This window comes from Myotis myotis, unplaced genomic scaffold (genome assembly GCF_014108235.1).
Source record: "Myotis myotis isolate mMyoMyo1 unplaced genomic scaffold, mMyoMyo1.p scaffold_m19_p_16, whole genome shotgun sequence".
Lineage (NCBI taxonomy): Eukaryota > Metazoa > Chordata > Mammalia > Chiroptera > Vespertilionidae > Myotis > Myotis myotis.
Window position 1 is genome coordinate 10768008 of NW_023416320.1, and position 12896 is coordinate 10780903.

At 40.8% G+C, this 12896-nt stretch overlaps 1 protein-coding gene across 30 annotated transcripts in view; it reads left to right on the plus strand.

The window, feature by feature from the left end:
• The first annotated feature begins 9437 nt into the window (after nt 1-9437).
• The window catches only part of VPS13B (vacuolar protein sorting 13 homolog B), a 613015-nt gene continuing 609556 nt past the window's right edge, over nt 9438-12896 (plus strand). For 26 of the 30 annotated variants that reach the window (XR_004972424.1, XR_004972425.1, XR_004972426.1 and 23 more), the window contains exons 1-2: nt 9476-9611; nt 10016-10194. Coding sequence is in view for 24 of the 30 variants with exons in the window: in XM_036337862.1 (XP_036193755.1) it covers nt 10048-10194 (147 nt within the window). In the remaining 6 variants the exon portion in view is untranslated. Of the gene's footprint in view, nt 9612-9757; nt 9887-10015; nt 10195-12896 lie in introns of those variants that run through there. The other 4 variants (XM_036337860.1, XM_036337863.1, XM_036337858.1 and 1 more) reach the window with 3 other exon arrangements.

Genomic DNA, 12896 nt, shown 5'->3' on the forward strand with positions numbered 1-12896 from the left:
TGAAGTGGAATCTGATTGAGGTGAGTTAATTAATGTGGTGGCAGCTTGGAATGTTGTCCAGCTGCCAGTGAGAATTATGTTTGTTTGCCTTTGGCCCAAGTGTGAAATGGCTGGCTGTTGATTTCAGAAGTGTGAGTGTACATTTTTATATCTCACACGAATGAATACATTTTTTGTATCCTACACATTTGGGGGGAAATGCTAAAATTTATTGGGTAATGTTATTTACCACTTGTGTGGCAGAAAGAGAAAGGTGGAATTTTGCCCCAGAGATTGACTTTGCATCTGTAGAAAAAGCAAAAGCAGGTGGCATATAAATCTAAGAGCAGGTAAATAAGCCATCCAAAATTAGCCGATCTAGGCTAATGTGTTTGGGAATGACTTTTAAAAGGAGGAAAGCAAGGTTTGAACCAGAAAAGAATAACTCTTGTAATGATGAAAGGATTGTGAAAGTAAAAAACATAATGTCAAACTTCCCTTGAGAGGAATGGCTTTGGATTTACTATTGACTTACATTTAGAATTTTAATGTTCTTTTCATCAAACACAACCCTCCATTGAAAGCATCATCTCCCTGTGCAATCTTCTTCCTATCAATAACTGATGATTTTGATATTAAAGTTATATAGCTTGACTGTTTTTTATTGAGATGGACAAGGGTTCTCTAACTTCAACACAGTTCAAAGTATAACTGAAGGGTGTCAGTTTTATTCACTTACTTTTTTAAAAAAAACACCATGAAATACTATTAAGATAAAATGACTTGGAAATATTAAACATGCTTTTGATTTCAAAAAAAAAAAAAAGATAAAATGACTTGACAAAAGTTTACTTTAGTGGATTAAGGACATGGATACTTAAAAATTAATGTTTACACACATTTTTTTTTTATTCCACCATTTTGAAGAAATTTATAATACCCTAAAACTAAGGGAAATGGCAGATTGGAGATGTAAGAGCAAATAATATGAAGAAAAGTTTGCAAACCCAATGAAACAAGTATTACCAGAATTCCTTTTTGATGATAAAAATATTTCCTTAAAATTTGATGTGCCATGAGAATATGAACAAACTTTTTTTTTAAAATATATTTTATTGATTTTTTACAGAGAGGAAGGGAGAGGGATAGAGAGTTAGAAACATTGATGAGAGAGAAACATCGATCAGCTGCCTCCTGCACACACCCTACTGTACATGCCCTCGACCGGAATCGAACCTGGGACCCTTCAGTCCTCAAGCCGAGGCTCTATCCACTGAGCCAAACCGGTTAGGGCGAGACTTTTATTTCAAATGTTTGTTCATGCCCTAACCAGTTTGGCTCAGTGGATAGAGCGTCAGCCTGCGGACTCAAGGGTCCCAGGTTCGATTCCGGTCGAGGGCATGTACCTTGGTTGTGGGCACATCCCCAGTGTGGGGTGTGCAGGAGGCACCTGATTGATGTTTCTCTCTCATCGATGTTTCTGACTCTCTGTCCCTCTCCCTTCCTCTCTGTAAAAAATCAATAAAATATATATTTTTTTAAAAAGTCTCTACACTTTTGAAAATACTAAACAAAATTATTTGTTGGGGAAAATCTAGCAAAAATAGTATTTTAAATGTAGACACATATAGAAAAAAAACACAATGTAGTTTTTGCCTCCTCAAAGCTGTTAACCTAAGAAAATATAATAATAGCTTTGAAACTTTCATTCAGATATGGGAGAGGTAGTTCAAGATTTAGATTTCATTTTATTGGAAGCTGGAGAAAGTTATTTTTTTAGTTACATGCTAAATAATAGAATACGATGATGTTTCTTTTTCTCCCCAAAAGGTATTTGCTATAGTATTATTCATGATGCTTCTTTTAGGCTAAATTTTTTAAATAATAGACTAAACTATTATAATTGTTGTAAAGCTTATAGCTAGCAGTGGTTTCTTGATTATTTTTCTTTATTAAAGATGGCAATTTCAAATATGGTAAAAATATTTTGTGCCTACCTTTCACATAAAAAGTAAGAAAAACCAATCTGGTAAATATTATTGTACTCTTCAGATTATAGGTTATCATATCCTTGACCTTTCAGACCAAAGTAAGCCCCAGAGTGTGGTTTTAGATTACATTACTGTCAGAGTGAATAATAAATCAAACATTTTAATCTGATGTACATCCTATGGGATCTCATAAGGTCAGACTTACGATAGCTGTCCTGAGAATGAACTTCTATAAGTATTTTATTTACTATTAAAATTTTTAAAAAATTTAATTTGGGATAGGTATAGCAGATAAAATATTTTCCTCTTAAAATTTTCTGATGTTTATGCTATGTGTGCACGTATGTAATGACTATGAAAGATGCCCTCACAGAAAATAACCCTAATTTTGATGATTGCTCACACATAAAGTTGATATTTACAAAGTTAATGTGTTCAATAATTTTGGTAAAATGCTAAGTTTTAAAAAGTTATTTTTTTAAAAAAAAAACATTAGGACCAAAATTATAGCTATCCTGGATGAATCAGAGTAGCAAGAGGCTCTATCCACTTGCTTCCAACCTGGACTGGACTTGAGGCTAAACTGCAGAGCAGTCAGCTGGAAAGCCGAGGTGAAGTGCAGCTGGTCTGAAATATGGGTGGCAGGGAGCTCAGAGGAAGAACAGGAGGGAGGAAGGAGAGGGTGAGCCAACTCATGTAGCTTCCCCAGCGATTTTGCAGCCCTGGAACCCTGCCCCCTGGGAGCGTGTGGTCTGAGTCTCATGCAGGGGAGCCCAATCCAGAGCAACAGAGAAGGGAAGGGGAGCTCGCATAGCTGAGGCATTGTGGGAACCCGCGGGGAACTGGCCCACCTGGAGGACAGCCCACAGCATCCCAGGAGAAGAGCGATTTCTTTGTGACACCACCAACCTGGGGAGTTTCCTCCGATTTGTATTTGCGGGAGGGGCGACATGGCAGAGCTCAGGGCCAGAAGGGTCTGGTACACCTAGCAGCGACTCAGGGGCCTGCTATCCTCTGGAAGAATTTTGGGCAGAGTGCCTGGCGACAGGGTCTGCACAGAGTGGCTTGGGAAAGAGGATCGGACTTTCCCACCTCCCGTCTGTGGAACTGTTGGATCTGCCCATCATACTATGACCAGGTGAGGGGGAGCAGTGCTGGGCTGGAGCTCTGCACCCTCTTCTGCTCTGTCTGACGGCTCAGAGGACTCAGATATCATCAGCTGTGAGGAAAGATGGGAATGCCAAGCAAGGCTAATTTTCTCTTTTCTTTTTTTAAATTTAATTTCTTTTTTATCCCCTCCTACTTGGTGTGGCAGGGAGGGGGTGCCAGGGAACCAGGCAGAGCTGAGGCATTGCCACTGGGTTTGTGGTTGTGCTGGGCCCTTTGGCTGCATTATGGGGAGTGAGAGGGGAGATGCCCAGTGAGGACAGCCAGCGCAGCTCTGGGAAGCCTGCCTGCTACAAGCTACGGGCACCACCCACAACGCTAGACTATTTAAACCACCCTGGCCAAACCCAGGATATCCCCCCAAAGGGCAGTTCTGTGGGGGAAAGGAGAGTGGTTCAGAGAAGGGACCCCACCCCTGGGCTGTGGAGGCCCAGCCCACTGAACTACTTGGGGCTCAGCCCTGCTAAGCTTCAGTCAGGTTGCCCAGGGCCAGGCAGGGACAGCGACTGACATTGGCTAGCACCACAGAATCTCCTGGGAGGCCTGGGGCCTGCAAACCAAGTGTCCAGATTCAGACATCAGAGCAAAATCCAGGAACTCCACAAACAGAAGATGGAGAGAGTAATTGCAGCAGGCACAAAACTCTTGCAAGCAAATTGCATTTTTAAAGAGTCTTCATTTTATTTTTTCTTTTATATTTCATTTTTTTCTTCTGGGCTGACCAATGTACTCAATGGTTAAAGTGTTGGCCCTTGCACCAAAGGGTCATGAGTTCGATTCCTGGTAAAGGGCACATACCTGGGTTGCAGATTTGATCCCTGCCCCCATCAGGGCATGTGCAGGAGGCAACCGATCAATGTATCTCTCTCATATCCATCTTTCTCTCTCTCTCTCCACCCACTCCCTCCCTTCCACTGTCTCTAAAAAACTGGAAAAAATATCCTCAGTTGAGGACTAAAAAAATTTCTCTCTTTTTATTTCATATCTCTTATTTCTCTCTTTTCTTCTTTTATTCTATTTTTTCTTTTTGCCATGTTTCTCTGTTTCTTTTCCTATTCTACATTCTATTTTATTCACTGTTATAACATTTAAATTATTATTATTATTTATTTTTTTTTATTCTTATTCTTTTACTTTTCCTATTCTTTCATAACCTCTTTTTTTTTATTTCTTTTCTTCTCTAATTCTCTTGGTCATTTAGTATTCATTTTTTTCTGATTCTTTTTGTTGTTGGTTTGTTTCTCTTTGTGTGTTGTTTTCAGTTTGGTCTTGTTCTGTCAGCATCTGTATAACAGTTTGCATGATGTGGTCAGGGTAGAGCCTCAAGGCAGCCACACTGAGGGCTGAGCCCACCCACAAATGGGGCAACAAATATCAAGACCCAATTATAACAGGAGGGCAGATATAACCCACACAAGGGCATTCCTAGAGTACCCAGCTCAGAAGATCAAGGAGACTACAACGCTGGGTCTCACAAGACACCCACTACAGAAGGCCACCCCACTGACTGGGAGTCTTAGCAATCCTCTCCAATATACAGAAACAAACACAAGAAACAGCAAAAATAGGGAAACAAAGAAACAGGCCCCAAATGAAAGAATGTGAGGAATCTCCAGAAAAAGAGCTAAATGAAATGAAGAAAGCAATTGATCAGAAACAGACATAATGTCCACATTTGTCTCTTGTAATAATTTCTGACTTACTACTAAAGTCTATTAGTATAGCCACTAAAATGTCTATTAGTATGTTCCATTTGCCTGGAATATTTTTTTTCATCTTTTCATTTTCAACCTCTTGTGTCTGTGAATCTAAGTGAATCTGTTGTAAACAGCATATAGTTGGAGTATGTTTTTAAACCTATTTTGACAATCTTTGTCTTTTAATTTGTGAATTTAATCCATTTACTTTTATGATGGCTACTGATTAAGATGAACTTACTTTTGTCATCTTGATGTGTTTTTTATAAATGTCTTAGATATTTTTGTTTTTCAATTCTTCTAATACTGCTCTGTATTTAATTTCTTTTTCTAGTGTATATTTTAATTCCTTTCCATTTCATTTTTGGTATATTTTTATTTTCTTAGTAGTTATTCTGGAAATTACAATTAACATCTTATATTTAGAACAATCTAGTTTCAGTAGACACAAACAACTTCAATGGCATACTGAAATGCTGCTACTATACAGCTTTGTGTCTCTGTTTTATGTTATTGTAAGAAATTACCTTTATACTTCGTTATTCTATAACCTATAGTTATAATTTTATGCATTTGTCTTTGAAATCATTAAAGAAATGAAAGATAAGTTATAAGCCCAAAGTACCATAATACCTAACTAGCTGTTTCATTTACCTATGTAGCTACCTCTACTGGCATTCTTTCTTTCTTCGGATGGCCTTGAGTTATTGGGTAGTGTCCCTTCATTCAACCTGAAGGAATCCCTTTAGCATTTCTTATAGGGTTGGTTTCATAGCAACAAACTCCCTAGCTTTTGTTGATCTGAAAATGTCTTTATTCCTCCTTTATTTTTAAAGATTAGTTTTGCCAGATGTAGAATTATTAGTTGATAATTTATTTTCCTTTCGGCACTTTAAATATGTTGTCCCATTGCTTTCTGGTTTCCATGGTTTCTGATGAGAAATAGGTTGTTAATAGAGGAGCCCTTGTACATGTTAAATCACTTTTCTCTTGTTGCTTGCTCAGTCTTTCTTTGATATTTGACAGTTTTATTACAATGTGTTCTGGTGAAAATCTCTTTGAGTTTATCTTGTAGTTCGTTGAGCTTCTTAGATGTGTAGATTCAACTCTTTTGTCTAATCTGGGATGTTTGAAGCCTTTATTACTTCAAATATTCTTCCTGCCCCATTCTCTCTCTCCCTTTTTTCTGAGACTCCCACAGTGATGTGATATTTAATTCTGTCCCACAAGTTGTCCCCCCGCCCCATTATTTTTCCTTTCTGCTCCAAGGACTGGATAATTTATTTTCCTAACTTCAAGTTTGTTGATCCTTTTTCTGTCTGTTCATGTATGCTCTTGAAGCTCTCTAGTGAATTTTTAATTCTAGTTACTTACTTTTCTAGCTCCAGAATTCGCATTTGATATAGATATGCACATATATATCCTACATATTGTATATATATTATATATAAATACCATATACTATCTGTATACATTAAAGTATATAGACCACACATATAATAAGTTATTCTGTTATTTTTTGTCATTGTTATATACCAAACTAATATATTTCAATAACTTGAAGCAACCATGATTATTATTTTCTACCAATTGAACTTCTTATGAACTACACACTGTGCCCAGCTGTCATAGTGTGATAACACCTATTTGACTTGCACAGATACTTGTGTATAGTTAACTCTGAGGCTATAATAAAAATTTTATGTGCTGTAATTCTTTAGGAGGCTAGTCAGAAGTGTTTTGTGCAGCTACTTCATGTGTATTACTCTAAACCCAGAAAAACTCCTTTGTTGTTCTATTATTATAGTAATTAACAGATTTTTACTTTGTGTTTCTTTTGTTCCTTCTCAAAAGGGAAGAAATTGAGACTTGAAGTCATACGAGTTGTGTTGATAGGCTGTGACAATAGGCAGTTCACTTAATCTTTCCATGTCTGAGCTTCCTCATCGTGCCATATTTGTGTTACAAAAGGAACAAGGTGTAGTAACACGTAATAAATATTCAATGAGTAACTCGGTGATTGTCTAAGTAAGTGTATTTTAAAGTTTAAACAATGATAATTTCATAGGTAAATTAACTTCAATTCTCATGTTCCTGAAGTAAAAAAGTTGAATGGATTAATTTCAGCTAACGTCTATTATCTATTTACTTATGTGTTACTTAATGTAACATTTCCTGCTACAACAGTTAAACCCTCAAATCCCAGGAGGTAAACAGTAGTTGATTTTTCAATCATGCAAAATTCTAATGAATGTGACCAATTAGCAGTTTGTGTACCTCGAGGCAACGGTTCAGATTCACTCTCCCATTCTTTTTCTCCTTGGCATCACTTGGACATTGGGTTTCTCTGTTGCATCTTTTATTTTATCTTTAATTTCTTTATTGATTAAGGTATTACATATGTGTTGCATCTTATGTAATTTAGTGATGGGAGAAAGAATAAAGCTGTTATGTGGAGGACTTTTATGAGCCAGCCCTGTAGCCACATTACCTCAACCCAATTCAAATGCTCAGAACTCAGTTACTTGACAACACCTGACTGTAAGAGAGCTCTAATAATAATCTAGTCATGTGCACACGTAGGAAAGTAAACAGATTTATTGAATAACTGTTAAAATTAGTAACTGCCGCACAACCTATTATCATATAATATATAAGGTGTGCTATGGATACAAGTTCTTGAAGATCTCATACATACACTAAATAAAATAGAAAACTAAACAGTAAAGGAGCCTTTCTCTACTTTATTCAAACTTTTAAATACCATTCAAGTATTTAAAAGCTTCACCTGTGACTTTTGGTTTCTGGTACAGTATGTAAGTAGCTTAAAAGTTGCAACGCCATCATTTTGTTCAGTAAAAAACTGAACAAAATGAAATATCACCATCTCTTAGATCAGTGGTCAGCAAACTGCGGCTCGGGAGCCACATGCGGCTCTTTGGCCCCTTGAGTGTGGCTCTTCCACAAAATACCGACTTCTGCGCACGGGCCACGACGTTTCAATCGCACTGTACGTGCGCGCCCGCACGTGGTATTTTAGTCATGGCTTCCATCTGTTCCTTGCAGGTGAGGCAGGCCACTAAGAAATTACTTAGCTAAAATATTTGCCTAATTTAGTGGGTTTTTAGTTAAGACCCAAATTACTTGGGTTATTCTTCAAGGCTTTTTGTGAGGGGACAGTTGCTCTGAATTAGCAATTAGTTGCCGTCTTTTTTATTTTAAACTTAGTTCATTATTTTCATTAAAAAAAAAAAATAAATCCAAACACCTTGGCATCCTCGCTTGTGCTTATTTTCTATTGCAGTTTTTAAAACTCAAGAAATCCTAACTTGAATTCCTGTCAAGAGCTTTTAGGGATTTACTTTACTTAAAGTGCTTACAATTAAATGCAAGGACAACATGGGTGGGCATATTAATAATTTTACAAAAGTTGTCTATTTTCAAAATGCCGCGGTAGGGGTTTTCTTCAGTGGTTACCGAAAATAAGAGACACTGGTCAAAAAAACGCTGGCCACATGCCCTGTGCTATCCTGTAAGCTCAGTGTGTCTTTTTCCAAGTTAGTGCTTGAGTTGCTTGACTTTGTTAGCTTGCAGGGTACCAGAAGGAAATATTTTATACATTCTTGTCAGCCTCATAAAAACTAACACTGACTCTTAAAACCCCCGAATTAATTCTTTATCTATTTTTTTAAAAAGACATTGTATTGATTTTTTACAGAAAGAAAGGGAGAGGGATAAAGAGTTAGAAACATTGATGAGAGAGAAACATCGATCAGCTGCCTCCTGCACACCCCCTACTGGGGATGTGCCCGCAACCCAGGTACATGCCCTTGACCGGAATCGAACCTGGGACCCTCAGTCTGCAGGCCGACGCTCTAACCACTGAGCAAAACCAGCTAGGGCTCTCTGCTATTTCTTTTCACTGTGTATCTATTAGTAAGAGTCTCATTTCCTTCTTCCTCTGGTATTTCCGCCCCTTTCCTGAAGTCCCGAGTCAGACTGCAAACCCAATGCTCTCTCCAGGGTTTCCTCGGACCATGCCTTCTGGGCCCCGCAGCACAAGCTTGGTGACGCCAACCCCCGTCTTCACCGAAATAAAAGGACGCCACAGCTCGTTTACAAAACGCATCCCCTTAAGTCGCACCCCTTCACCAGTCAGTCCTTCGCTTTCTCTTTCCACATCCACCTTTTTTCCCCCCCAGCAAATGAAGCTCGGGTCTACATTTACTCTCCCCGCCACCGCTTTTCCAACCTACGGCCTTCGAGTCCTGCCCACTGAGCCCCAGTTCCTCTTCCCAGGCCTTCCATTTCCCGAGAGAAACAACCGCCACTTGTTCTTCAGGGTTTGGAACACTGGGGCCCGCTTTCTTCCTCCTCGGCCCTCCGGCCTCCGCGTTCCAGCACCCCACCGGATCTCCTCCACCTGCGGGCACTCTCCCCGCGGAGCGCCACTTCCGGGTCCCGGGTGTCTCCCCTTTTCCGGTCCGCCCACCTGCCCCCGGCACTTCCGCAAGCCGGGTCCTGACCGCCGGCGGCGTCGGAGCGGGGACGTCGGCCAGCCGGGCGCAGGAAGTTTCCCTCCACAGGACGCGCTGAGTGGCTGGCCCCGCCTGGGAACTCCGGTCCCGCCGCGGAGTCGCGTGGTGGCGGTGGAGGGACAGTTTGTTTTGAGCACCCAGGACCGCACACCCGGAAGTGGCGCTGCGCAGGAGCGGCCTCCCGCCGGGCGGGGTTTGAGGTGCCGGGAGGTGGAAGGGATGCCGCGGTTCTTTCCGGCGTGAGTGTCCGCCGAGGGTGCAGTAGGGCGGGGGGCGGGGGCGGGCGCCGGTTTCCTTATGGCTGTGGTTCTGCGGCGGGTTCTGGGAGGCGCCGGCCTTGCGGGGGCGCCGGGCTGGTGACGGGGTGCAGCGGCCGGAGGGGGCCCCGCTGCACTTCATTCTCTTCCTGGGGAGTCGGTGTCTTCAGGTCACCACCTCTCCTCCCGCTCCTCGGCAGACAGAGTCTAATTAGAGTTTTGTTTCTGCTTCTGGGAGGAAGCGAGCGGCCGCTTTGGTGGGGACTGTTGCTTTTCGGCCTCTTCTACCCCTCCCGAAAAGTGCCTTTATTTTTATTTTTATTTTTTTCCCTTCGTTGCACCACAGACTCAATGACTTCTGATATTTCTGTCTTGACCCCCTCCAGCTTCTGACGTTGACTTCTCTGCACCTTAAACGATGCTGGAGTCCTATGTGACTCCGATTTTAATGAGCTATGTGAATCGCTACATCAAGAACTTGAAGCCGTCAGACCTGCAGCTTTCACTATGGGGCGGAGATGTGGTGCTCAGCAAGCTCGAGTTAAAGTTGGATGTGCTGGAACAGGTAAACTGCGTAGTTGTCATCTATTGGGCACATTTGCAGCTTGTTTAGAAGTAATGCGTTGTTCCCTACACTTTGACTTTATGTTTTAAAAATGATTTTTTTCTGTTAAACTAGTTTTGGCTACCCTGAAACTAGATACCTTCCTTTAATATATATATATATATATATATATATATATATATATATATATATATATATATATATATATATATATATATAATGCTGTGTCGTTAGTGATGGTTTGTTAGAATCGGATTTCCTAAAGTTGCTTCCTCAAATAGGAAAACAATATCATTGTTCTTGTTAGAATCGCTCAGCTTATTTACTCAGTTCTCAGGCCTTATGGAACATGCTAATTTACATGGCTAGGTTTTGTGTGATGCTAGAAAACAATACATTCCCATTCGCCCTTTGGGGAATGGAAGGGTCCAAAAGAAAGCAAGATGCTGAGGAAAGTTATGTCTCATAGTAGGAAAGATGACATTGCCCGTGGCATTCTCAAAGTATAGAGTTGACACTGAGAATGCCAGCAAACCTGAAAACTTCTTTCTTTCTTTCTTTTTTTTTTTAATTTTTTTTATTGATTTTTTACAGAGAGGAGGGGAGAGAGATAGAGAGTTAGAAACATCGATGAGAGAGAAACATTGATCAGCTGCCTCCTGCACACCCCCCACTGGGTATGTGCCTGCAACCAAGGTACATGCCCTTGACCGGAATCGAACCTGGGACCCTTCAGTCCGCAGGGCGACGCTCTATCCACTGAGCCAAACCGGGTAGGGCCTGAAAACTTCTTTCTTAATCACTTCTTTTTGGTTTCGTTTCTTTTTAACGTGAGGATGCTCTGATCCAAATGCACTGTAACTTCAAAGTGCATATACTTACTGCTTCATTTAGTACTAAGGTATGTCAGGCAACTCTATTAGGTTTGAGGATACAGACGTGTGGAAGTTCAGAAGAGTTAGAGACCGGTTGTTTTTTAGGGGATAAGGAAAGAGTTAATCTGATGGTGACAGTTATCAATACTTTTTAGTTGTGTCTCACTCTTTCCACTGTTATTGAATAATCTAGAGTTAACACTAAGAAATAATATTCTGGTTCCTCCCGCTTTCTTCAACATTAATTATGCCCACAAATGCTAAGTAGGCAGCTCAATTTTTACATATGTACATACCTGTGTAACTACCATCCAGATCAAGACATAGAATATTTTCTGCACCCCAAGTGGCTCCCCTGTGCCCCTTTACAATTAATAATCCTCCTAATGCCCTCATACAGATGATTGCTATTCTGACTTCTATCAACACAGGCAAATGTTACCTGCCCTTGAATTATAAATAAATGGGAAATGTGTCTGGCTTCTTCAACATTATAGCTAAGGTTAACTCATGTTTTTGCATGAGTGGTACCTTGTTCTTTGTATTGCCTTGTAGTATTCAGTTGTATAAAGATTCACAGTTTACTTCTGCTTTTGACTATTGTGAAGAAAGCTCTTAGGAACAAAGCTCTTGTACCTGTATTTTGGTGAACATACGTATTAATTTCCCTTAAGTGTGTATCTGGGAGGTAGTCTGTAGTTTAGTTTTAATGGATGTTGCTTTAATGGATATTGCCAAATAGTTTTGTGGAGTGGTTGTAACAATTTACATTCTCACCAACAATGCATGAAGGCTCCCAGTTGTTCCCAGTTTTATTATTATTTGATGTTTGGTATTTTTTATTTACTTTTATTTTTTGGCTTTAATCATTTTCTATTTGTCAGTTGCAGTTGACATACAATAATATATTAGTTTCAGGTGTACACCCCAGTGATTAGACATTATATAACTTACTAATTGATCATGCTGATAAAGCTCGTACCCATCTGACACCATGCACAGTTATTAGAATACTACTGACTCTATATTCCCTCTGCTGTGCTTTACATCCCCTTGACTATTCTGTAACAACCAATATGTACTTCTTAATCCCTTCACCTTTTTCACCCATCCCTCCAACCTCCTTCCCATCTGGCAACTGTCAAAATATTCTGTGTATCTATGAGTCTGTTTCTGTTCTGCTTCTTAGTTTATTTTTTTAAATTCATTTGTTGACAGGTATGTCTTTATTGCCATTTTATTGTTCATATTTTTGATCTCCCCCCCCTTTATTTATTGATTTTAGAGAGAGGGGGAAGAGGGAGGGAGGGAGAGAGAGAGAGACATTTGCTATTCCATTTACCTATGCATTCATTGGTTAACTCCTGTATGTGCCCTAAGCAGGATCGAACCTTGGCGTATTGGGATGATACTCTGACCAACTGAGCTGCTTGGCTTGGCTAAGGCCTCTTCTTCTCCTTCTTCTCTTTCTTCTCTTCTTCTCCTTCTTCTCCTTCTTCTCCTTCTCCTCCTTCTCCTCCTTCTCCTCCTTCTCCTCCTTCTCCTCCTTCTCCTCCGTCTCCTCCGTCTCCTCCGTCTCCTCCGTCTCCTCCGTCTCCTCCTCCGTCTCCTCCTCCGTCTCCTCCTCCGTCTCCTCCTCCGTCTCCTCCTCCTCCTCCGTCTCCTCCTCCGTCTCCTCCTCCTCCTCCGTCTCCTCCTCCGTCTCCTCCTCCTCCTCCTCCTCCTCCTCCGTCTCCTCCTCCTCCGTCTCCTCCTCCTCCGTCTCCTCCTCCTCCTCCGTCGTCTCCTCCTCCTCCTCCTCCTCCTCTCCCCCCCCTCCCCCCTCCT